This window comes from Vitis riparia, chromosome 18, assembly GCF_004353265.1.
Source record: "Vitis riparia cultivar Riparia Gloire de Montpellier isolate 1030 chromosome 18, EGFV_Vit.rip_1.0, whole genome shotgun sequence".
Classification (NCBI taxonomy): domain Eukaryota; kingdom Viridiplantae; phylum Streptophyta; class Magnoliopsida; order Vitales; family Vitaceae; genus Vitis; species Vitis riparia.
This window is the reverse complement of record NC_048448.1, coordinates 35,180,300-35,207,349: the sequence shown is the minus strand read 5'-3', so window position 1 is coordinate 35,207,349 and position 27,050 is coordinate 35,180,300. Positions and strand designations below refer to the sequence as shown.

At 33.4% G+C, this 27,050-nt stretch overlaps 1 protein-coding gene across 1 annotated transcript; it reads left to right on the top strand.

The window, feature by feature from the left end:
• Positions 1 to 12,774: 12,774 nt before the first annotated feature.
• LOC117905783 (60S ribosomal protein L17-2-like) lies at positions 12,775 to 13,146 on the top strand. The gene has a single exon (XM_034818653.1). It carries the CDS (start codon positions 12,775 to 12,777, stop codon positions 13,144 to 13,146), a length of 372 nt encoding a protein of 123 aa, XP_034674544.1.
• Positions 13,147 to 27,050: the final 13,904 nt, after the last annotated feature.

Below are 27,050 nucleotides of genomic sequence, written 5' to 3'. Positions count from 1 at the left end.
GGAATCCTTCTTCCGCTGATCACGATTATTATCATTAATAACAAAGTGTTGATAGCCTAAACATGATTTAAAGGTCCATGGTTCAAACCCTCGGTTCCTCATTGTTTTCCTGGTCATACCAAGAGTCGTTGCTTTGAAATTGTGGGATATCCAGACTAGTGGGATCAGTCTTATTGCAGTGAGTGCATTTGAAGGTTGACTTATCAATATTAGGGCTTGTCTTAGGATGGTTGATTGCTGTTGGACTACCATAGCGACCAAATATCTAGGATTTCAGTTCCATGGCTCTGATACCATCTTCAAATTGATAAATGGTAGTTTTTTCATTCATTCTTTCATTCATTCATGTACAGAGTATATATAGAGGGTAATCACCATTCTAAGAATGGGAAAGAATGATACAAGGAAAGAATGATATAAGGAAATAATAACTAATATCCTAATATCTCAACTTTCTTAATATCTCAATATTCCTAATATCTCAATATTCATAATATCTCAACTTTCCTAATATCTAAACATTCCTAATATCTCAACACTAAATGATATAAGGAAAGAATGATATAAGGAAAGCATTCCTAATATCTCAACATTGTGGAGCTTGAACTTTATCATTGTCAACATGAACTCCTTCTGAACTAATCATATATTTGAGAAATAGCAAATTGTTGGTCATAAAACCGCACTTCTTCAAATTAATAAATAATTTATTTTCTTGCAGCACTATTAGAACTTCTCTCAAGGGTTGAATGTGTTCTTACGCATTCTGGCTATAAATCAGAATATTGTCAAAATGTACAATAACAAATTTCCCAACAAAAGGTCTTAACACTTGATTCATGAGCTGCATGAAAGTACTTGGCCTATTTGATAATCCAGAATGCATGACCATCCATTCACACACAATCTTCCTTTAATTTTAAAGGTTGTCTTCCATTCATCCCCTAGTCTTATGCAATTCTGGTGAATCTATTTCCAAAACCAATTTTGAACATTCCAACTGATCCAAGACGTCATCTAAGCACAAAATCGAAAATCAATACTTTACATTGATCTTATTTAATTTATAGAACAACTATCTCTGCACATATGCCAACTACCATCTTTGTTTGTAGTAAGCAAGGTTGGGATTGCACATGGGTTCATGCTTTCGAAAATAAATCCTTTTCTTGCAAAATCTCACCTTTTTTGGGCTCATTCTGTAAAGTGGTAAGTTAGGCAAGTTTGCTTTTGGGACTAAACCAATATCATGTTGGATGTCACGCCTTGGAGGCAAACCATCAAGTAAATCACTGGCATTGAAGTCTTTAAATTCTTCCAACATTGGTTGCAACTAATTAGGCACTTCCACAAATGCTTTCTCTTCAAATTTATTTTATAACACTTACCTTATTGGTTCTAGTTCGTTAATGGATAATCTTTGTCTTTTAATTCCTCATCCAAATTTTACCTAGTCTGTGAATGTGAGTACTAATATCTTAACAATAATTCTGTAACATTGTGGCATAGACATTTAGGCCACACCTCTAAAGAAAGACTAGAGAGGTTAGTTATAGAAGAAGCTCTACCACTTTAGACTTTTGAGATCATGGTGTTTGCATTAATTGTGCTAAAAGGAAGTTAATAAAATCTAGAAATAAAGGTACTACCAGGAGTCAAGAGCTTCTAGAAGTCATTCATTAAAATATATGTGACCCATTTCTCATTTTACCTTAACTGGGAAGAGATATTTTATAACCTTTATTCATCATATTTCTCTTTTTGTTGTCTATTTTATTGGTAAAAAGATAGAGGCATTAGATACTAAAATTTTCCAAATGAATTAGCTTGAAAAGACAATTGAAGCGATACAAATTGATCGTGGTGGTCAATACTACAAAAGATACAATCAAACAAAACATAATATTCTAGAATCATTTTCCTTGCATTTTCAAGAGTATGGTATAGTTGTTGCTTGATATAACATGTCGGGTACTCCTCAAGAAAATGATGTAGTTGAAAGAAGAAATCATACTCTTATGGATATGGTATGGTCGATGTTGTGTAATGCAACCTTACTAGGATTATTATGGATTGAAGCATTAAGAAGTGTTCATATATCCTAAACCAAGTGCCTTGTAAGGCAATCTCAAAGACTCCTTTTCAGTTATGAACAAGTAGAAAACCAAGTCTAAAACATCTACATGTTTAGGGATGTGCAACACCAAATTATATAACCCACGTGAATGAATATTAGATTCTAGAATAGTGAGTTGTTAATTTGTAGAATATTGAGAAAGGTTACAGATTTTATGCCCATTATGCAATCCCAAGATTGTTGAAACTCTAAATGCTAGGGTCATTAAAAGTAAATGACGTGTAATTCAAGATTTTACTGGTATTAGGAGACTGACGTGTAGTGCTTAGAGGTTCATCCTTCACTTAAAATATCCACTCCTTGAGCTACTATATCTTCAAGGCATTGAAGCAATGGATTGGGTTTGTGTTTATGGGCTTGCATAGATCCATCTTTCACTTGGGCTGCGTCTCTACATAGGACCTTGAGTGATTCCTTTGAGGCATGAATCTTGTTGGTGGGAATTCTTTTCTTTTAATTTGTTCTACTAAGTCAATTCGGGAAAAGAATAATTTATCACACTAAAAAACCATTGCGAATTTCATAGAAAATAATCCACTAAAACATTTCCAAATTGGAAGGTGAAATAGATTTCCTCCAAGTCTTTGATATTAGCATATGGATTCTCGCTCCCATGCCTCTCAACACTGACAGCAACTGCATTATGTTTGGTCCGATTAGGACATGTTGAGTTGGGGTCACAAATCTTTAATTTGATGGTCCCCCACTAATCTTTAATGGTAGCTTTATGGTGCATGAGAAATGGAAAGGTTTGAAAGATGAATGAAAATTTTTTGGGCTAACTCTTTCACTCAATTAATAAAATAAAATAAAAAAGAGGTTAATGAATTTTCAGAAAAAAAGGATGAGTGGTTCCATGGACTCCCTTATTTCCATGAAAAGTCCAATTAAGTTATCACAACCAAGACTACCTATAGGTTCTCTTAGTTGGAGAAGTTTCAATACAAGTACAATTTAATTAAACCCAATGCATTACACTTGCAAGTTGAACCTCCTTGTGAAATCTTTAAAGCCTCCATTTGCTTGCCAATTTGTGGTGTTAAGAGTTCAATAATGACCATCTCAAGTGAAAATGACTCTCACCATTAAGCACTTGAGATGCTTTCAATGGAACCCCTAAACTCCAATTTCCAAGCATCAAGGTATGATATTCTAACTAAAAATAGACAATCTATGATATCCTTGAAGCATCCACTCCCTATTTACTTACCAAATTATAGCATTAATGGTTCATTAATGGTCGTCTCAAGTTAAAATGGCTCTTATCATTACGTTCTTGGGATACCCTCAAAGGAACCCCTAAACTCCAATTTTCCAGCTTCAAGTTATAGTTTTCTAATTAAAAATGAAGAGGTCAAACTTAAAAGTTGAATAAATCATTAATTATTCATGGGCTAAAGGAAAGTCGTAAGGACCCCCATCTCCTAAAGCTTAATCCAGTACTCAAATGACATGAAAATTGAATCAAAACAAAGAACAAAAAGAAGCATTGAAAACCAAGATTAAGTTTCAAAGTTATACAACATTAAAGAGTAATGTAGTTAAATGTAAATACAATCTATTCACATAGGAAAATGACATCCAAATCTTAGTCTAGACTTTAATAAAGTATATTTGAACTCATTTGGATATCTCTAACCACTTTAACTTCATTAAAACTTTTATTGGTCAAAATAGGGTAACACCTTTGATTTCCCTGCAACTTTGATCATTTGGCTCAACTCATATCCACTCTTGCATTCAGAGATACCTGAGAGGTTCTCAAGATTAAAATTATTCATGACACTAGCAGTAAAAAACAACTAGAAAATACGAGAAAACTGAGTATAGACAAGGTAGTATACAATAAACTAGTTGCGAAGCACTTTTAATGCTAAAATGAAACTTCTCTTTTCACTCAATAAATTATAATATATTCCGAGATGGATCAAAACAAGCAATTATTAAACTATTAATATGTATTGTGCCTAGCTATCTCTCATTGATTTCAAATACTTAAAAGCTATGTTTGGTTCAAAGAAAGTTTGAGGGAAAGTGTGATGAAAAAAACTAGAGAGAAAAAGTAAAGGAAAAGAAAAGTGAAAGATAAATAAATAAATAAATTTGAAGTCAATCAATAATTTTTATAGATTACTTTAAACTTATTTAACTCTAAAAGATTAAATAAAATTAAAATATATAAGTTTTTTACTAATCTCAATTATATTTTTCTTTCTTTTATACTTTCTATGATAAAACCAAATATAAGAAAATCATTTTTGCTTAACATTTTTCTTTCCTGAATATATTCTTTCTAGGAATAAAACAAATCCAAAGTAAATTTTTCATGATTACCAATATTTTTATCTTAGAAATAACAATAACCTCTAATATCTTCCATTGTACCTAAAAAAATCATTAATTTCAATCATATTTCACTTTTCCAAATACTACCTGATTATTAAGTAGGTAACACTCATGTAACCCATTTAACCTATTTAATAATGAAAGTTTCTTATTTAATAATTAAATTTAGACCTTGTATACATCTATATGATTAATGTTTCAATCAAATATGTATATAATCCAATTCATTTATTTATTTTAAAACAAATTTAAAATGAGTTAAATAGTTTAAAAACATAATTAGGTTTCCTACTTACGCAACATCCAAAATGAAGTTTCCTACTTCCGGGTCTATGTCTCCAGCATTATTCCCATCTTTATGACAAAACAAGAAATTATTTGCTTGAAATTTAAAATATCACTAAAAAGGAAAGACAATATATATATATTTATACCACTTTGAAGCCCGCCGATGTGTGACATGCCATGCAGCTACCATCAGTAACACTATTGCTTTTCCATTGGGGAGATAGGCAAGATGAAAATTTCCAGGCCCTTCAATCTCTACGTTTGCCATGTATATATATAATAAATTAATATAAAATAGTGAGAAAATGTTATATCAATCCTAACAAAAAAGATTTTTTGAGAGAATTTATTAAAATTTTCTCTTTTAAGTTACATTTAATTTAAGAAAGTACAAAGAAAAAAATGCTTAAAAAAATAATTTTTGATTTTACTATAAAAAATAATGAAAGAAAATCCAATATAATTAAAATTAGATAAAAAATTTATATTTTTAAATTACTTAATCTTTGCATGAAAAAGAAAAAATTAATTAAATAAGTTTAAAATAGTATAAAAAAATATTATAAAATATTATTATATATGATAATATATATTATAAAATATTAAATCAAGTAACTTGGATTATTTGAACTTTGCTTTGAACCTCACCCAAATTGAGTTCAAATTAAAAATACCTAATTCAAACCTAACCCAAGTATTAAAAATCAAGTCCACCTAAATATTTGGCCAACCTTAAGTTGTACCAGATTTTAATTATATATATATATATATATATTTTTATGTTTTTTATAATGAAATCAAATATAAGAAAAGTCATTTCTTTAATATTTTTTTTTTTTTAAGTACCTTCTGAAATCAAACATAATCTAAAAAGATGATAAATGTAAAATTGGAATGAATGCTTAAGGCATAAAATGCATTGGACCTCTCAATTTATTATTTTGCTTCATTGTATCCCACATGGAAGGAATAATCAAAAAACAAAATAAATTTTATTGAAGGGATTCAACTTCTCCTTTCGCTGGTTACTTCATGAACTCATGGAATGTAATCAGACAATTTGAGATCAACAAACCACAAACCACAAACCACTCTTATCAAATATAATACAGATACATTCAAAGTATAATACAAATATATGTAAGATCTAAAATAGCATATAGTTTTTTTTAAAAAAAGAAATCTTAAACAAATGATAGCTATGAATCTAGTTTTGAAAATATAATATTTTATATTCATACTTGTTTATATTAAATATCTTTAGAGAAAAGTCCAACAATCGGTTAGTATCATCCCAAAAAGTGTTTTTGAAAATAAAAATTAAGGACATGTTTGATAATTATTTTTAAAAATAATTTTTGAAAATTGTTCTCTAATATTTTTTTCTAATGAAAGTTTGTTTGAAAATTTAAAATATTTTTAACATATTTTAAATATTTTAAATATGTTTTCAAATTATTTTTATATTTCATGTTTTATTTTTAATCATTTTACATATTTGTATAATTATTTTTTTAAACAATCCATAGAAAACAAATGAAAATAATTTAAAAATAATTTTAAAATGTTATTTGAAAACACTCTATTTTTCGTTCTTAAAATAAAATATAAAAAATAAAAAATAGTTTTTTTATCAAACATATTTTTCTAATTTTTTTTTACTAGATAACATAAATTATTGTCGAAAACAATTGTCAATCACATCCTAAGTATTAAGCAAAATTTAAGAAATATTTAAAAAAAAATCACTCATGTTGAAAAAAAATTTATAGTGTTTTTTAAATAAATATTTGATAAGTGATTCTTCTAAAAATATATTTTTAAAAAATATTTACATTAAAAATAATTTAAATAAAAATACAATCGGTGATAAAAATTTAAAAACTACCTTTAGAAAAAAACATTCAAATATTATATTATAAATACTATATAACTTACCCAGCATCTAAAATGAAGTGTCCTACTTCCAGGTCCACTCTCCAAAATCATTATCATCAACACCAAGCTAAAAGGAATTTAAAACAAAACAAGAAATTATTTGCTTTAAATTTAAAATATCACTTAAAAGAAAAAGACAATATATATATGCCACTTAGAAGCCAGCTGACTCGTGACATGCCATGCACGCCACTGTCAATAACACTATTGATTTTCCATTGGAGAGATAGGCAAGATGAAAATTTCAAGGCCCTTCAACCTCTAAGTTTGCCTTGTATGTATAATAAATTAATCTAAAATAGTGAGAAAATGTTATCACAATTCTAACAAAAGAAAAAGATTGAGAAAATTTATTAAAATTTTCTATTTAAAGTTATGTTTCATTTCAGAAAGTAAAAAAGAAAAAATGCTTAAGAAAAATAATCCAATATAATTAAAATTAGATAAAAAAATTTATATTTATAAATTACTTATACTTTTTTTAAATTTCTAATACTATTTGGTTGTTGTTTTCTAAAAATAAATTTTAAAAACAAAGTGAAATAAAGAGCAATTTTTAGATAATATGTAAGAGTTATTTTTTATAGTTTTGAAAAACAAAAGGAAAATATAGACCCATTTGAATATGTTTTATAAAACTTGTTTTTAAAAAATTGTTTTTAAGTTGAAGAATAAAAATCAATTTTTAAAAACAAATTTAAAAAAATATGGCCAAACAAGCCCTTAGTTTTTGAATTTTCTCGCTCCAATGGAAGCTCACAATGAAGATAGATTTATCAAATGTTATTAATAATTAATAATCTTTTTATATTTTATTTTATAGTAATTTAATACCTGAAAAAACTTCGCTCCCTATTTACTATAATCTTTTTTATATTATATTTTATATTAAAATTGATAATTTTATATTTAATTAATAATGATATCAAATAAGTGATGAGATCATCTATTTGAATTTATTTTCACATATTGTGGATTGAGATTTTTTTATTTTTTTATTTTTCACTCTGTGTTTTGTCTTAATAATATTTTGATTATCACAAAATAAGATTATATGACTAATAAAATTTTTAAACTTTGATGTTGAATTTTGAAGGAAATTAAGTCAATCAAGAAATGTCATAATGATATAAGTGCTTTGAAGACCTCGAGGGACTCATTTATGTAAAATTGGTGCACTAAAACTTTTTTTTTTTAAAAGGCACCTTTCATTTATTAAAAATGTTCTTAAAATCGATTTTATTCATTTGTAATTTGGTCAAAAATTTATTTGAAGAAAAAACATGAGCTTAAAGTGGCCTAAAATATTTTCAAAATTAATAGGAGTTAATAGTGGTTTGTGCCCTTGCTTTTGAGTCAAATAAAGAAAAATTACATAAATGGTAAGAGATATTTTTGGCAATAACTTTGCATTGCTCAAACAAGTTGTTTTTTTTTTTTTTTTTTTTGCAATAACCACCAGTCACCACCTAGATCAATTGGTCTGAGGTGCTTGGCCTCCAATGAGTAGTTGTACTTCTTGCTACTAATGGTTGATATACCAATTGATTCTCAAGGAACCTGTATCTAAACGAGTAGTTTTCCAATGCATCTTATAAACAAATGCTTCAAATTTCATTTAATGCTAAAAAGGCACCTTGAATCTATTGCTTATCAATCTTAAGTGTTGTACATTAAATCAAATATCAAACTACACTCGCACACTTATTAATATTAGATAATTGTGCTTTCAAGCCAATTGGGTTTGATGATTGGCCCAAGTCCTATCACTCATTGTTGGAAACTTGAATTTCTCCATTCTTTTATCCTAGATCATATAAGTGCAAGCAAAACTATCATTTAGATCCTATGCAATGGAAGCAAAAAAATAAAAAATAAAACATATTTTTACATGTGATAACAATGAAAAAATTATTATTTGAGTTTTATCAATCATTTCTGTTACAAGGGATATTTCTTAATAGAACAAAAATTGTTCAAAAAAGTATTCAACTAAGGGATTTTTTCAGACATCCTAAAAAACATAAATAAAACCTAATTAAACTCAAGAACATCAATATACTAAAAATACCTATGATCTTAAAATTTTACTTTCCAACGAGAATAAACTGTCCCTTGCGTACATCCTCTGAATAATCATATTTTTAGAAAAGATAGGTATAAAAAAAACATCTCAAATATGAAAAACACGAAAGTTACTTACCACTTTGTTACCAACCCTCTGTCACAACCTTTGCAGCGTATTGCATTCAGAACAATGCATATGCCGCTGGACGGATACGCCATGGAAACGGCTTTTTCATCTATCCTCACGTTGGCATGATTGACAAAATGCATAATGAAAAAATAAATTTAAAAAAAAAAAAAAAAAACTTACGCCTCCCTACCCATAAACGTATTCGGGAAAGGTTCACCGACTCTGATTGTGGGTGCAGAAGGGCATAAAACAGTGTAGACACCAGTATTCTCACGGGAACAGCGATGGTTGTTTGAGTGGCATATATCGGTTGAAGGTGTTCATCCATAATCTGCACTACCGCATCTGCAATAATTTCCAGTCTCGTAATACGTAATGCCATGTTTTAAGCTGCAAAACCGAAAGTGCAAAATTTTCTTTCCTCTGTGTCACTGCACAGGAGGAAAACAAAAAGGAATTTTTTTATTTCTCCGTATATATTCCAGAAAATTGTCTAAAAAAGGAAAACTTTACTTTTTTTTTTTTTTTTTTTGTGCTTTTTCCCTTGTTTGGTAACTCGGCATCATCTGTCTCAATGGATGATGCCTCAGTACCCTAGAGGCGGAAACAGTAAGGTTGATTCAACGAAACCTTCTTGTTCTCTCTTATTGATTTCATAGCAGTAAAAAAAATGGAGACCCTTCTTGTTTTTTAAGACCATATGGATTTCATAGCAATCAGTGAGTAAGCTTCACTATAGTTTCTTTCGGGGGTTAACAAGCGAATAAATTTCAAGATTGATTGAATTCACAAGATTTAAAACTAGCTAGATTAACAAAGATAAACAAAGAAACAAAGAAACAATTCTATATTTTGATCTTCTTGGTCCAAACGACTGGATCAACAATTCTAAAACCTTCTCAGGTGTGGTATACGAGATCGAGAAGAGATTTTGGAGGATAAAAGAGCCTTCTATAACCATGACGGTTGTTTGTTGGTAGTTCGTTGAGTTTGTCTTCTACAGGCGGACACGTGTCATAGATTTTCATTCCCGCTATTTCCCTCAGTAGGGACACTCTTGAATTCATTTCATGTACACATGCCAATTTTTTGTTTTTTTTTTATTTTTAAAAATATTTTTCCCTAAATACCCATATTTTTATAAAAATACCAATACTTTTCTTTTTCTTTTAACTTAAAAATAGTTATTAAAAAATTAACTTAAAAATAGTTATTAAAAAAAATTAGAAAACTATATATAGTATTTAAATGAATATTATTTTTTAAGATTTTTAATATTGGTCGTAGATCTTAGAGAGAAGAGAATAATTCAAATTTATCTTTTTGTTAATATTATTTATTTTATTTTTATTTTTAAAAATTTGTGAAAAACTTCTACTTATTATTTAAAAATTATTTTCCATTTCACTTTATTTTTAAAAACCATTTCTAGAAAACATTTTAAAAGAATCACTATTATTTTTTTAAAAAAATCATTTAATATATAAGTCAATAAAAATATTACTTTCTTTCTTATATTTTTTATTTATACAAAACATGAAATTTTATAATATCAAATTTAAAAAAAAAAAAAAAAAAAACAAAACCAACTATTGAACTTCACTTCAACTTCTCTCCCTTTCTTTGTCTTCAAATTTTATAGATTCTAATTTTAAAAATCAATTTGTCATGATAAGAACATTTCCATTTATCATGGATATTGAATGTTGAAACTCACCTAGATGTCATGAACCCTGGATAACCATTAAGAAAAATATGGGTTCGTTTGATTATGTTTTCTGAAACTTATTTTTAAAATCTGTTTTTTTTTCTTTAATTAAAAAATAAAAAATAATTTTTAAAAACAAATTTAACAATACATGGCCAAACCACCCTTATTTCTTATGTTTTATTTCAAACTATTTAATGAGGGGAGAAAAGATAAATTAAACTCACTTGGATTAATATATATAAATAATTTATTAATTTTATGCCTAAATTAAAAATGAAGAAAAAAAATCCATTGGGAAGATGCACCTAAAAATATAATAAAGTAAAACATAAATGGCAGAAAAAATAAATATCAAGAAAATGAGAGACTGTAGAGATATGACCTGCTCTGGGGTTCTACAATTCCTACATGCCAAAATTCTGACGCTTCTTCTCCTACCATCACATTCATACCTTCCCTTTCCCTTTTTTCGTTCTAATTCCGACCGCATTACACACTCGATACCATCGACACAGCGTACACAGCGTTCAGGCTTGCTAAGGAAGAAGGTCATTTCTGAGATATAAAAACAAAAGGAAAAGAATTAAAGATGAAACTCAGAAGCTTAAACTAAATAATGGGGAGAAGAGAAAGATTGAATTTTATATCTTGGAATTTCATTTTGAAAATATTTTTATTTAAAATGAGGATAATTATGAAACTTTTAAAAATTTTGATATCTTCTTATCCCAAATATTATTTTGAATAAATCTTCATAAATATTATCCATTCAAACAGTTGAATTCACATAAATATCGATAAAAATTTAATTTAAATCCCCTTATTTTCTCTATTTTGAACTGTTTCATAGTTTTAGGAGTTTATTTATAACTAATAAGAGTGCAACTTGATCGGATTCATATGACAGATGCTCAAAGGAATAAAAGATGAACAATAAAAAAATAAAAATTATGTTTTCACCCAAAAAAGATTATGACCTTTGTATTGTACAATAATATTTTTTTTTAACTTTATAAAAACAAAAAGAAAAATTATGACAAAAAAATATTCCACAAAAACAAAATTTTAAAATCGTCAAATACGATTATGACCTTTGTATTGTACAATAAATATATATATTTTTTATCTTTATAAAAACAAGAAGAAAAATTATGACAAAAAAAATATTCCACAAAAACAAAATTTTAAAATCGTCAAAAATAAAATACCAGACCCCCATTTGGGGCTCGTTCTTATTTTTTTCTGCAGGTCATTTTCTTTGCCAAGTGGAGGGCTCTTTCAAGAGCCACGTGCTGCCTCAAGAGAGGCTGTTATGGATTCAGCTAGTGCTATTGAATGAGCCAATGAGGATGAGACGCCTGTAAAGGAGAGAATCTGTAGAAGCCGTTGTGTAGGAGCGTCTTCTGTTACCGGCAGGAGGGGTTTTTGGCAGAGAGAGGAGGTGGTTTTTGAGGTGGGTTGGCAGAGGAGGGAGGTGCGAGACGTTTTGGTTGGGAGATATTTTGGGAGGAGAAAAGGTTAGCTTGAGAGGAGAGTTTTGCTGGAGGAGAGGAGTTGCAGGTATATTTTCGGAGAGGGATTCTTTCTTGGAGGGCAAGCCAGACGAGAGGGGGTGCATTTTTAAAGATCTACAGAGGAGGCTTCCTGGAGCAGAGAGAGGAGAGAGCCTGAGATATTTTGAGGTTACTAGGAAGAGAGAGAGTTGCAGTCAGCTTAAAGGAGAAGAAGGTAAAGGTATGACTGCCACTAATCCTTTGTTTTGCTTCGTTGGTAAATAGTCTCTTTCTCTTTTCTCGATATTTTCTGTGGATTGCTTGACTTGTGTTTAGCTTTTATGGTTCATGTTTGGTTGCTATCTCCTTCATTTTCTTTGGGATGATTCGAGAGTAGCACAGCTCTGGTTTAGTTTCACTATGCATCATGTGGAAGTCTTGTTATTTTTATTTCAATTCCATGGGATACTTGTTTGATTTCACTCACCCTCATCTAAGCCCATTGATTCAAACATGAAATGTGGCTTTGTATGGGTTCGTTTTATCCCTTCCCCTTGTGCTCTGTTTTCTCTGTTTTTCCCTGTTCCTGGTACCCATCCATGGTGTGCATCAGTTTTCTCATCGGTGTCTAAGGAAGGAGGAAGCAGTAGCATCATAAGTCGCCATGGTGAAGTACTCTAGAGAGTCAGACAATCCCACCAAGTTTTGCAAGACCAGGGACTCAGATTTCAGAGTTCATTTCAAGAATACCAGGGAGACTACTCATGCAACCAGTAGGTTGCTTTTGACCATGGCCAGAGAGTATTTGGAGGACGCCCCAGTTCACGAGCAAGCCATGCCTTTCACCCGTTTTTGTAGAGGTGTTGGACGAACTGCTCGGGCAAAGAATAGACATTCAAATGGGCAAGGATGGTCGTCTGTCAAATCTGTTAAATACATCCTAGTTTTGCTTAAACACGCTGAGAGTAACGCAGATTTGAAAGGTTTGGATGTTAATTCACCCTACATATCTCACATCCAAGTGACTCAGGCATAGAAACAAAGGACACCAGATAAAATCGCAAGTGTATGGCCCTACAGAACCAAAACGAGCATGAGCTCTTTAGCTCCCATCGTTTTGCACATAAGCAGCTCACTTTGTAGAGCGCATGAAGAAAAAGGACTGACATAGAGCCATGCACTGGAGGTTTTCATTTCAGTTCTCTATACCTATCCAACAGTGCCTCCTCCCTCTTTCCAACCCCTGATAAAAAACCATCGGCACTACGCTCCATCTCCGCAACCGGCAATGTCGGCTACCGCATCATTGCAGAAGGCAGCACAAATGGGGGCAGCCGCATCAAACGCGTCCTTGCTTCGGGGTTTAGGATTTGGCAATGTCACCGTCTTCGTCTGCACAGCAAGATAGCAGCACCACCCAGTGGAGCGGGCATGTAAAGGCAGATAGCAATCTGGTAGGAGCTGGGCTGGGATTGGGACTTCCCTCGGAGGGAGGCCCTGCTTTAGTCGGGCTAATGATGGGTCCATCATCGCTATTTGTGAACAAGCCAACCACTCTTGTTCTCCTCGGGCTGGGTATGGTTCCTGGTGGCGCTTCCACGGCTGGACTCTCTGCACTGCTTGCTTCTATCAGCGGTGGCGGCCTTGATATTGCAGCTGCCGGATCCCCTTTTGGAGGAGCAGCAACTGCTACTGCCGAGGCTGCACCTGATAAAAAGCATAATGGGCCTGCTCTCCTATAGAAGATAATTTCCTGTATTTTTATTATGGTGGGGTTAACGCCTGTCATGATCCTTCCTCCAATAGACGTAATAGCGGGTCAAAAACGACGCTACAATAGGAAGACCCATGCATCACAAAGGAGAGTCCTCTAATACAGTGCAGCCAGTCCCTAATACTATGAGCAAGCATCCATTTTCTGTTGGTTCTCTTAAAGCCAGTAACAAAATTGAAACTCAAAACAAACACAGAGGATTTTTGCGATGCTTAAAACTTACTTCCATCATTTTCTGGTTTTTCTCATTATATAAGCAAATACAAAATCATAACTGCACCACTAACATTACAGCCCACGTTTTCTAAAAATAAAACTGCTCAAAAATAAATGCTACCCTAATTTTAGTAACTGCTGAACCTAACTCCTAACTGCCTAACAATATGCATAACGTGCAAGCCATACACAGACAACTCCTGGAGACAACTAGATTAACTCATCAATCTCCTCCTTAAGCTTGTTGTCCTCCACTGACGATCCGCACACCAATTTTCTCTCTCATCTCCAAAAACTTCAATCTTGCAAGTGACTTTGTCAGAATATCAGCACGCTGATCTTCTGTGCAAACATGTTGAATTTCAATCATTCCTGATTCAACACAATCTCTAATGTAGTGGAATCGGGTATCGATGTGTTTGCTCCTCTCATGGTAAACTGAATTCTTGCTTAACGCAATTGCGGACTGATTATCAATCTTCAGAAACACTTTCTTAACCTCGGTTTTTAACAACTCTGCCAACAATCGTCCCAGCCATACTCCTTGACATGCTGCTGCACAGGCAGCGATATACTCTGCTTCACAGGAAGATAACGCAACCACTTTTTGTTTTTGTGAACACCAACTAATAGGATTTGACCCAAGGAAAAATATTAAACCTGAGGTGCTTTTCCTATCATTAGTATCACCAGCTAGATCACTATCAGAGTAGTCGATCAGCTTCAAGCTTCCTTCCTTCTTTTCATAAACGCAACCGAGGTTTAAAGTTCCTTTCACGTACCGCAGTATGTGCTTCACCGCGGCCATGTGCTCCGTTGTGGGCTTCTCCATGTATCTACTCACCATGCCGACAGAGAATGCCAAATCTGGGCGCGTGTGCAGTAGGTATCTTAAGTTGCCAACAATACTTCGGTACAGAGTTGTGTCTACAGGTGGACTTGTGCTTTCCTTGCTCAGTTTCAGACGAGGTTCCATCGGGATTTGCGAAGGGTTGCAATCTTTCATGCCGCATTTATCTAAAACCTTCCTTGCATATGCCGACTGGTTGAGTGTAATCCTTTGAGAATTCTGACAGACTTCAATTCCCATATAGTAACTTAGTAACCCAAGGTCACTCATGCTAAACAATTTTTCCATCTGTGATTTGAACTTGTCTATGTCTTGAATATACTCTCCAGTGATGATTAAATCATCCACGTAGACTCCAACAATTAAATTCCCTTTACCTTGATTTCTCATGTACACGGCATGTTCTAAAGAACACCTCTCAAAACCGAGTGTCCTCAATGACTTTTCCAGTTTTGAGTTCCAGGCTCTAGGTGCTTGTCGCAAACCGTACAATGCCTTGTGCAGTTTCAATACCTTGTGTTCTTCTCCTTTTATTTCAAATCCCGGCGGTTGAATTACATACACTTCTTCTTCCAACTCACCGTTGAGGAAGGCTGACTTTACATCCATATGATGCACCTCCCATCCTTCATGTGCCGCAATAGAGATCAGCAAACGTACCGTCTCTAGCCGAGCAACAGGGGCAAAAACTTCATCAAAGTCTATGCCTTGTCGCTGAACGTACCCCTTTGCCACTAGTCTCGCCTTGTGCTTCACGATTCTGCCTTAAGTGTCCTTCTTTAGTTTGTAAACCCACTTTAGACCTATAGGTTTGTGGCTGTCGGGTAATGGGACGAGCTTCCAAGTTTCATTCCTTCGAATGGAAGAAATTTCCTCCTCCATTGCTTTTCTCCACATCGGGTCTGCCTTAGCTTCTTCGAGAGTTGATGGCTCCTTCTCTCCTAGCAAACACAGTCCCGAATACTCCAGTTCTATTGGGAAGGTTTTATCATAAAGGCTTTTGATGTCACGCTTACCCCGTGGTCCTTCTGATGAACTCTCATCAGATGTTGTGGGCTGCACTCCTTCTGTTGAGGTCGAACCTTCAAAAGCATCAAAAGTTGCATCTGGAGTGTGTGGTGTCAATGAATCGGGGTCTGAAACAGATGTTCTGGATCTCATGTTCATCACTGGTGAAGCATACTGGTATCGGTTACCAGTTTGTTCCTGTGTCGGCTGTGGGAAATCCATACCAGAATTGCTGACCGCTACTTTATCTTCCTGATTTGTCGTATCAGATGCGCCTGCTATGGTAAAATAGTGTGCTGTAAGAGTGTTCCCTGTTGATCCTGTACCTGTTACTGGAGAGTTGCTCCACTCCCACTTTTTCTCCTCCTCGAACACTGCATCTCGTGTCACCACAACTCGTCTTGTCGCTGGGTCGAACATTCGATAGCCTTTCGTATTCATATCATAACCAATGAACACCATTTGCTTGCTACGATCAGCCAACTTCGGAATGTGCGGTGTAACTACTTATACATGTGCAAGGCATCCGAAAATACGAAAATGATCGACACTTGGCTTGCGGTCATAGTATGCTTCATAGGGAGTTTTGCCGACGACGCTCTTTGTTGGTGCTCTATTTAAGAGATATACGGCAGTTGATACCGCTTCTCCCCAAAATCCACCTGGGACTCCCATGCTTTTCAACAAGCTCCTTGCCATGCCGACCACCGTCTGATTTCTTCGTTCAACAACTCCGTTCTGCTGAGGAGAATAAGGCGCCGTGAGATAACGCTTAATTCCCAACAGCTCACAGTAAGTCTCGAACTCATTTGAGGTGAATTCGCCGCCACGATCCGTGCGCAAAGCTTTCAGCTTACTGTTTTTCTCCATTTCGGCTGCAGCTTTGACCTTCTTAAATGCCTCAAATGCTTTGTCTTTGTCTCGGATCAGCACCTGCCACATAAATCTTGTACAATCGTCAACCAACAACAAGAAATAGCGTTTCCCTCCGTGAGTAGCAGGGGTAATTGGGCCGCATAAATCTCCATGCCACAGGTCAAGAGGTGATTCTGCTCGGAAGTTTGCCACTGCCGGAAAAGGATTTCGGTGTTGCTTTCCAATCAAACAACCATCACAGATGCGGTCCTCATGCTCGATTATGGGCAAGCCGTGCACCATCTGTTTCTGACTTAGAGACTTCAAGGCATGAAAATTCACATGCCCGTATCTTGCATGCCATCGCCACGCTTCTTCTTTGCTCCTTACCAGAAAGCATTCGGGTAGAGCTGGTGCTATGTTAAACACATATAACCGGTTGCTTGACCTGTTCACTTTTGCTAGTAGCCTTTGTGATCTGTCCAAAATAGTCATAACACCTCCTTCAACCACAACCTTGCATCCGTTCTCATCTAACTGGCCAAGGCTTATTATGTTGCTCTTCAACATCGGGATGTAGTAGACATTAGTAAGTATTCGATGTTCACCTGTGACGCCTTTAAACAAAACCGAACCTCTTCCTTGGATTTTTACAGCCGAGCCATCCCCAAATTTGACTGACCCTTTAATGGTCGTGTCAATTTCAGCAAATTTTTCGATACAACCGGTCATGTGGTTACTTGCGCCGGTATCTAAATACCAAGCCTTCTCTCGAGTGCTTTTAATCTTTGGCACCACCTTGTCTTCGTGCAGTAACACATGCTCGTTCTGTATTGCGTGGCTGAGAACACAAGTTTCGGCCATCAGCAGTGCCGGTTCATCATCGGTTTGTGTTGTAACAAGATTGGCCCTCTCTCTTCGGTTTGGCTTGGGACAATCTTTTGCGAAGTGTCCATATTCATTACAATTGAAACACTTAACCTTGGATTTGTCGAAGTTGCGTGGCTTTCGGTCTTCGTTAGTGCGTTCACCATTTCCTCGACCTCCACCATATCCACGCCCACGACCACGTCCTCTCCCGTGACGTCCTCCTCTTTTGTTGTTGCTGAAACCTTCATCTCTCTTTGCCTTTGGGATTCTTGCCTCCCACTCGGCCTGGGTAACGAGTAACTGTTCTCCACTGCCCTTTGAGTGCAGTCGCCCTTTAAGTCCTTCCTCGAAGGTTCTGAGACGGCCAACCGCCTCTGAAACCGACATGTTCTCAATATCGCCAAACTGCTCGATCGTTCCGATAATTTGGAGAAATCTATCTGGAACTGCACTGAACAGTTTTTCAACAACTTCGCTGTCGTCGAGCTTCGTGCCCAGCGAACGGATCTCACCCACCAGAGTGGTAAGCTTCATGGAAAACTCGTTTATTGTTTCTGAATCCTCCATGTGTAACTTGTTCAGTTGCCGTTTCAGCACCTGTACGCGTGCCTTCTTGACGCGATCTTCACCAACTCGCATCTCCCTGAGTGCGTCCCAAGCCTCCTTGGCCGTCTGCTTCTCCGCGATTGCCATCATCACATCATCTGGCACAGCTTGAGAAATGGCCACCATGGCGCCTTGATCTTTGTCAGCGTCTGTGTCTCCACCTTCGATCACTGACCATACTCCTAGCGAACGCAAGATTATCTTCATCTTGACAGCCCATATGTCGTAGTTCGTTTCGCTTAACGTTGGATATTGGATCGGGATTGAGGCTCCTCTTGCCGTCGGTTTGACGACTGCAAGCGTCTTAGATGGATCTCCTTCGTCACCGGCCATTGCTTTGATAACTTGGCTCTGATACCAAATGTTGGTTCTCTTAAAGCCAGTAACAAAATTGAAACTCAAAACAAACACAGAGGATTTTTGCGATGCTTAAAACTTACTTCCATCATTTTCTGGTTTTTCTCATTATATAAGCAAATACAAAATCATAACTGCACCACTAACATTACAGCCCACGTTTTCTAAAAATAAAACTGCTCAAAAATAAATGCTACCCTAATTTTAGTAACTGCTGAACCTAACTCCTAACTGCCTAACAATATGCATAACGTGCAAGCCATACACAGACAACTCCTGGAGACAACTAGATTAACTCAATGTCCAGATGCCAACCCAATGGCACTGAACCCGAAGCTTTCTGCCAGTCCACTCATCGATTGAGGAGACCATACCCATATGCATGACCGTTTTGACGCATGCATGACCTTCTTGAAAGATATGGAGATGTTTGGCGCGCCTAGAGCTTGACTGGCCACATGTGATGGGATTTAGAGAGGGTATTGTGTGCCGACATACTGAACCTTTTGACAAAGCAGTACGTGAAGGAGTAGCATTATCAATCCCATTCAGTTTCAAACACGTCCAATTCCCTGAAACCATCAAGTCTGGTGGCATCCTCGTGGGTTCATTTCATGTTGTGGGTGTTTCGGTTGTTAGTGTGGCAGGAAACAAAGCCACAGAGCTTGCTTTTATATCGATGTACCAATGCATTAAAGCTGGCAGATTCGGGATTGGCAAGTGCACTTAGTTCCTGTTAAGGCATTCATACATAAGGTGATGGTTTTTGTGGTGTAGAGCACCTAAAATACTGCTTGGACTACGTCACTATTCCTCTCCTGCTGGTGTGTAGTCTGTGGGTTGCATATTTGCTGAGATGGAGAATCAGCTATCATTGTTTCCCTGGTCTTCAAAGCGGGATTCATTTAGGCAACCCCATGGTATCCAATCACATATGATGCCGGAAGAAGTGGGACTGGTTCAGCCTATTCAGGTCAGTTTTCCAGAGGAGCGGCTGGGTAGGGAAATTCAAGTTATAGATGCAGAAAGCATGGTGGAAGTGAAGGATCTTTCGCAAATCTGACTGGTAATGGCACTGTTGAAGGACGTGTTGATAGTGTTCCAAATGTGATGCTGGTGTGAAAGAGCTACAGGAGAGTGGCAATGGCTACATGGCAGACGCACCTCCTAAGTTCCTAATCATTGATGATGATTAGAGGAGCCGATCGATAACAAGAACAAGGATCCCATATGCGATTTCATGAGACTGCATGCAACTCTGAACCAGTTGGAGGCACTCCTCTCAGTTTCGCTGCCAAGTCTGCAGCACTAGAAGAAGTCATTGATGACCTTGCATGGCCACTATCCCTCCATTCGGGACCATTACATGTTTGATGATTTGGATTTGAGTGGAAAGAAAGGTGGGAAAGGTGATCCTGAGTGCTCGGGTAATCATGAAACGACTCGTGATTATGGCAAGCTAATTGAGGTCTTCATAGTAGACAAGCCAGCCACTCTTAACTGATTGGGAAAGGTCGTTAGCTTTCAGCAAGGAATGGAGTAATATCCACCCTCATTTCTACAGGCGCTGTCAGTACCTAGCAGATAGTGAAGGGGATACTGGGAATAGACACAGCCTGCTCCGTCTTGGTAGGAAGCTAAAGGAGATTGATGAAGACGTAAAAAGACATAGTGAGCTTCTGGAAGTGATAAAGGGGAACGACACCAGTTGACATCAGTACAGTTGTTGCCAGGCATTGGAAGGAATTCTACTTCTTGGGCTTTTGGTTAAAAGGAAGGCAGTACATAATCAATCAATAAATCTGTCAGCCCTGATTGGAAACATTGAGAATCAGATCATCACAATGCTCGAAACACTGCCAGGTATTTGATGGATCAGTTAGGTCATAATATTGAAACTAGAAGGAATATGTTTTCCCATAAAGAAATGAAACTCCTTGAAGTGGCCCAAAACCCAATGCTCTGCAAGTGAAGATCCAGTAACAGCACCCACACACCAGTAATGCAGTCTCAATCATACCTATAGGCCCCACTCCTACAACGCCACTTCCTCTCATTATGGCGCATTTCACATTTCCTTGTGATTTTCCATTCTAAATTGGTTTTCTAAAATCTGCTTTCCATCAAAGCAATCAGAATTTTTTTTAACTTCATCCTTAGAGTTTTTAGACACCCACATCCCATTTTCAATAAAATTTGGTTGTCATTTTCTTTCCGACAAGCCACTTTCGAATTTTCTTTGATTTTCAAAATATTTTAAAATAAGTGTAAATTTATTTTTCGTAATTCTTGGTGATGGAATTTACGAAATCGATTCACTCAAAAATAAATTGAACTATGGTAAGGGCCCGACATCAAATAAATTTCTTTTAAAATAAAAATGGATTTGAATAAAATGTCATGCATGCTATTGGTGGTTCTTCATCTTGTTTAATGACATGAGTAACATATTTTGTATTCTTTACTATGCACTAACTCTCTCTCTTGATAGCGCATGGTGGCTCGTTGCCTAGGTATGCACCCACTTTCACTCTGGTCATTGTCGATACATGTTTTGATTCCCACATGTGCATAATCGATTTGGGTATCTATTGATTTTCTTATTGATTGTCACGTCAATTTCATTTTATTAGTAGAGACCCATCTTTAGGGATTTAGAGGGGTGCTACGGTTTTTGTCGTACCTTCCCCATAAGTTACTTGACCCTTGAACCCGATCCGGTTTTTCACAAACCACCTTTTCCAAATAAGGAGTCACACTTAGGATTTTCTTTCTTATTTTGTTTACCCTTTTAAAAATAAAACAAAAATAAGTGGCGACTCTAAGTCATTTTCTAATAAATAAAATCAATTTTTTAAAATAAAATTCGAGCTCGCCATCAAGTAGAAGCGCATGAGACGAAATACGAGGTCCACAACCATATAAGCATATAAATCATTAATTAATTAAACTAAAAGATATTACAAAAATAAAAAGTCACATAATTTCATAAATCAATAAATAATTAAACTATAGATATTATCTACACACTTTACTTTTTGCCCAGCATGTCAAGCTTCCACAATTTTAGATTCAAAAATAAAAGAACCACTCCAATGGAAGCTGACAATCAAGACAAATGTATCAAATGCTACTTTAAATTAAGAGAAATTCACTACATATATTAAAAAACTTCAATCCCTAATTAATACTTTTTTTTTATATTCTAGTTTATATTAAATTTAATAATTTTATATTTAGTTAACAACGAGATCAAATGAGTGATGAGATAATTTGTTTGAATTTATTTTCACAAACTTCGAATAAATTCAAGCTTGAGCTTGTCTGAGTTATCAATGTTTAATAATAACCTAGTTCTATTGTCTACTTGAGAATCATTATTAGTGCTATAGTGTTTGGATATATAGTTAAATTCTTTCTTTAAACAATCACTAATAAGACTACAAATAAAATAAAATAAAAAACCAATTCGCTCCATATATGATTGAATTACAAAAGATGCCTTCTTAGCTATATTCTTTGTGGAATCATAAAATTTTTTTAATATTATATATGTATGAGTTCTTCTTCATGTTTGCACTGTTTAATAAAAAATGATTGACAGCATACATAATGAAAAAAAAAAAAAAAAAAAACCAGCTACAAAAGAATTTTTTTTTTTTACATGTGGTAACAGTGAAAATATTTATTATTTCCTTATATTCTTATTCATCATTCCTGTTACGTGGGATATTTCTTAACATAACAAAAACTGTTCAAAAAATTTATACTACTTAGATTTGGTGTGAAGATATGACACTTGAAAAAAAAAATCAAGTCAGCTAAGGGATTTCCTCAGACATCCTGAAAAGTATAAATAAAACCTAATCAAACTCAACAACGTCAGTATACTAAAGAGACCTATGATGTTAAATTTTACCCTCCAACGAGAATAAACTGTCCCTTGCTTACATCCACTGAAGTTTGTTGGCATGTTCCTACTGCAATCTATAAAAAATAAAGTCAAATATATATATATATATATATAGAAAATATAGGTATTATAAAAAAAATCTCAAATATTAAAAGCACAAAATTACTTACAACTTTTTTTACCAACCATGTTGTCACAGCCTTTGGAGCGTATTGCATTTAGAATAATGCATATGTCGCTGGGCAGATACGCCGTGGAAACGGCTACATAACTTTCATCCATCTTCATGTTTGCACTATTTTATAAAAAATTATTGACAACATACATAATGAAAAACTAAAATTAAAAAATAAAAAATAAATGTGGTAACAATGAAAAAAATTATTATTTCCTTATATTTTTATTCATCATTCCTCATGGGATATATCTTAACATAACAAAAACTGTTCAAAAAATTAATACTACTTAGATTTGGTGTGAAGATATGGCGCGTGAAAAAAAAATCAAGTCGTTAAGGGCTTTCCTCAGACATCCTGAAAAGCATAAATAAAACTTAATCAAACTCAACAACGTTAGTATATTAAAGAGACCTATGATCTTAAATTTTACCTTCCAACAAGAATAAACTATCCCTTACTTACAAAGTTTGTTCCCATGTTCCTACCATAATCTATAAAAAAAATATATTTAAAATAAAAATCATATATTTAGAAAAGATATGTATTAAAAAAAATCTTAAATATGAAAAACTCAAAGTTAATTACCACTTTGTTACCAACCCTGCTGTCATAGCCTTTGCAGTGTATTACATTCAGAATAATGCATGTCGTTGGGCAGATACGTCGTGGAAACAACTACATAATTTTCATCCATCTTCACGTTTGCTTTGTTTAATAAAAAATTATTGACAACATACATAATGAAAAAATAAAATTAAAAAAAAAAAGCAATAGAATAAAATAAAATAAAATAAAAATTTACATGTGGTAACAATGAAAAACTTTATTATTTCTTTATATTTTTATTCATCATTTCTGTTACATGGGATATTTCTTAACAGAACAAAAACTGTTCAAAAAATTTATACTACTTAGATTTGGTGTGAAGATATGGCGCGTGCAAAAAAAATCAAGTCGGCTAAGGGATTTCCTTGGACATCCTGAAAAACATATATAAAACCTAATCAAACTCACCAACATTAGTATACTAAAGAGACCTATGATCTTAAAATTTTACCTTTCAACAAGCATAAACTCTCCATTGCTTAGATCATTTGAAGTTTGTTCTTGTTACTATTGCAATCTATAAAAAATAAATTTTTAAAAAAAAAATCATATTTTTAAAAAAGATAAGTATTACAAAAATAAAAATAAAATGTCAAAAGCACCAAGTTACTTACCAATTTGTTACCAATCCTACTGTCATAGCCTTTGCAGTGTTTTGCATTTAGAATAATGCATATGCCGCTAGACAGATACGTCATGGAAACGACTACAGAATTTTCATCCATTTTCACGTTTGCATTGTTTTATAAAAAATTATTAACAACATACATAATGAAAAAATAATTTTAAAAAATAAATAAATAAAGCAACGAAAGCAAAATATATATATATATATTTACATGCAGTAATAATGAAAAAATTCATTATTTCCTTATATTTTTATTTATCATTCCTGTTACAAGGGATATCAAACTCAACAACGTCAGTATATTAAAAGCACCTATGACTTATATTTTTATTTATCATTTCTGTTATAAGGGATATTTCTTAACAAAACAAAAATAGTTCAAAAAATTTATACTACTTAGATTTGGTGTGAAGATATGGCACGTGCAAAAAAAAAGTAAAATTGGTTAAGAGATTTCCTCGAACATCCTAAAAAGCATAAATAAAACCTAATCAAACTCAACAATGTTAGTATACTAAAAATACATACAATATTAAAATTTTACCTTTCGACGATTTATCTTACATCCTTTAAAGTTTGTTTTCGTGTACCCTTGCTTACACCCTTTAAAGTTTGTTTTTGTGTTCCTGCTGCAATCTATAAAAAATAAATTTAAAAAAAAAAAAAAAAAAAAAATATATATATATATATTTAGAAAAGATAAGTATTAAAAAAAATCTCAAATATGAAAAGCACAAAGTTACTTACAACTTTGTTACCAACCCTACCGTCATAGCCTTTACACCGTATTGCATTCAGAATAATGCATATGTCGTTGGGCAAATACGTCGTGGAAATGGTTGCTTAATTTTCATCCGTCTTTACGTTCGCACTGTTTTATAAAAAATGATTGACAACATACAAAATGAACGAATAAAATTAAAAAAAAAAAAAACTAGCAATAGAAGCAAATATATATATATATATATATATATATATATTTACATGTGGTAACAATGAAAAAATTTATTATTTCATTTTATTTTTATTCACCATTCCTATTACATGGGATATTTCATAACTGAACAAAAACTATTCAAAAAATTTATACTACTTAGATTTGGTATGAAAATATGTCGCGTACAAAAAAAATCAAGTCAGCTAAGGGATTTCCTTGGACATCCTGAAAAGCATAAATAAAACCTAATAACACTCAACATCGTCAGTATACTAAAGAGACTTATGATCTTAAAATTTTACCTTCCAATGAGAATAAACTCTCCCTTGCTTACATCCTCTAAAGTTTGTTCCCGTGTTCCTACTGCACTTTATAAAAAATAATCATATTTTTAGAGAAGATAGGTATTAAAAAAAATAATAATCTCAAATATGAAAAGCACCAAGTTACTTACCAATTTGTTACCAACCCTACTATCACAACCTTTGTAGTGTATTGCATTCAAAATATAATTCATATGTTGCTAGGCAGATACGCCGTGGAAACGGTTATAGAACTTTCATCCATCTTCACAACCCTACTATCACAACCTTTTCAATGTATTGCATTAAAAAAAAAAAGCAACGTATATATATATATATATAGTTACACATAGTAACAATGAAAAAATTTATTATTTCCTTATATTTTTATTTATCATTCCTATTACAAGGGATATTTCTTCACAGAATAAAAACTGTTCAAAAAATTTATACTACTTAGATTTGGTGTGAAGATATGATGCATGCAAAAAAAGTAAATTCGGCTAAGGGATTTCCTTGGACATTCTGAAAAGTATAAATAAAACCTAATCAAACTCAACAACGTCGGTATACTAAAAACACCTATGACTTATATTTTTATTTATCATTCCTGTTACAAGGGATATTTCTTAACAGAACAAAAACAGTTCAAAAAATTTATAATACTTAGATTTGGTGTGAAGATATGGCGCGTGCAAAAAAGGTAAAATCGGCTAAGGGATTTCCTCAGATATCTTGAAAAGTATAAATAAAACCTAATCAAACTCAACAACGTCAGTATACTAAAAACACCTATGATCTTAAAATTTTACCTTCCAACAAGAATAAACTGTCCCTTGTTACATCCTTTGAAGTTTGTTCCTGTGTTCCTACTGCAGTCTATAAAAAATAAATTAAAAATATATGTATTTTTAGAAAAAAAATAGGTATTAAAAAATCTCAAATATGAAAAGCACAAAGTTACTTACCACTTTGTCACCAACCTTGCTATCATAGCCTTTGCAATGTATTTCATTCAAAATATATGTATTTTTAGAAAAAAAAAATAGGTATTAAAAAATCTCAAATATGAAAAGCACAAAGTTACTTACCACTTTGTCACCAACCTTGCTATCATAGCCTTTGCAATGTATTGCATTCAAAATAGTGCATATGACGCTAGGCCGATATGTTGTGGAAATGGCTGCATAACTTTCATCCATCTTCACGTTCGCATTGTTTTATAAAAAATGATTAACATACATAATGAAAGAATAAAAAAAAAAAAAAAACAAGCAACAGAAGCAATATATATATATATATATATATATATATATATATATATTTACATGTGGTAACAATGAAAAAATTTATTATTTCGTTATATTTTGATTCATCATTCCTGCTACATGGGATATTTCTTAACATAACAAAAATTGTTCAAAAAATTTATACTACTTAGATTTAGTGTGAAGTTATAGTGCATGCAAAAAAAATGAAGTCGATTAAGGGATTTTCTCGGACATTCTAAAAAGCATAAATAAATTAAAACCTAATCAAACTCAACAATGTCAGTATACTAAAGAAACTTATGATCTTAAAATTTTACCTTTCAACGAGAATAAACACTCCCTGTTTACATCCGAAGTTTGTTCTCATGTTCCTACTACAGTCTATAAAAATTAAATTAAAAAAAATCATATTTTTTAAAAAAGATAGGTATTACAAAAATAAAAATAAAATCTCAAATCTGAAAAGTATCAAGGTACTTACCGATTTGTTACCAAACCTACTGTCACAGTTGCATTTAGAATAATGCATATGCCGCTGGGCAGATACACTGTGGAAACGGCTGCAGAA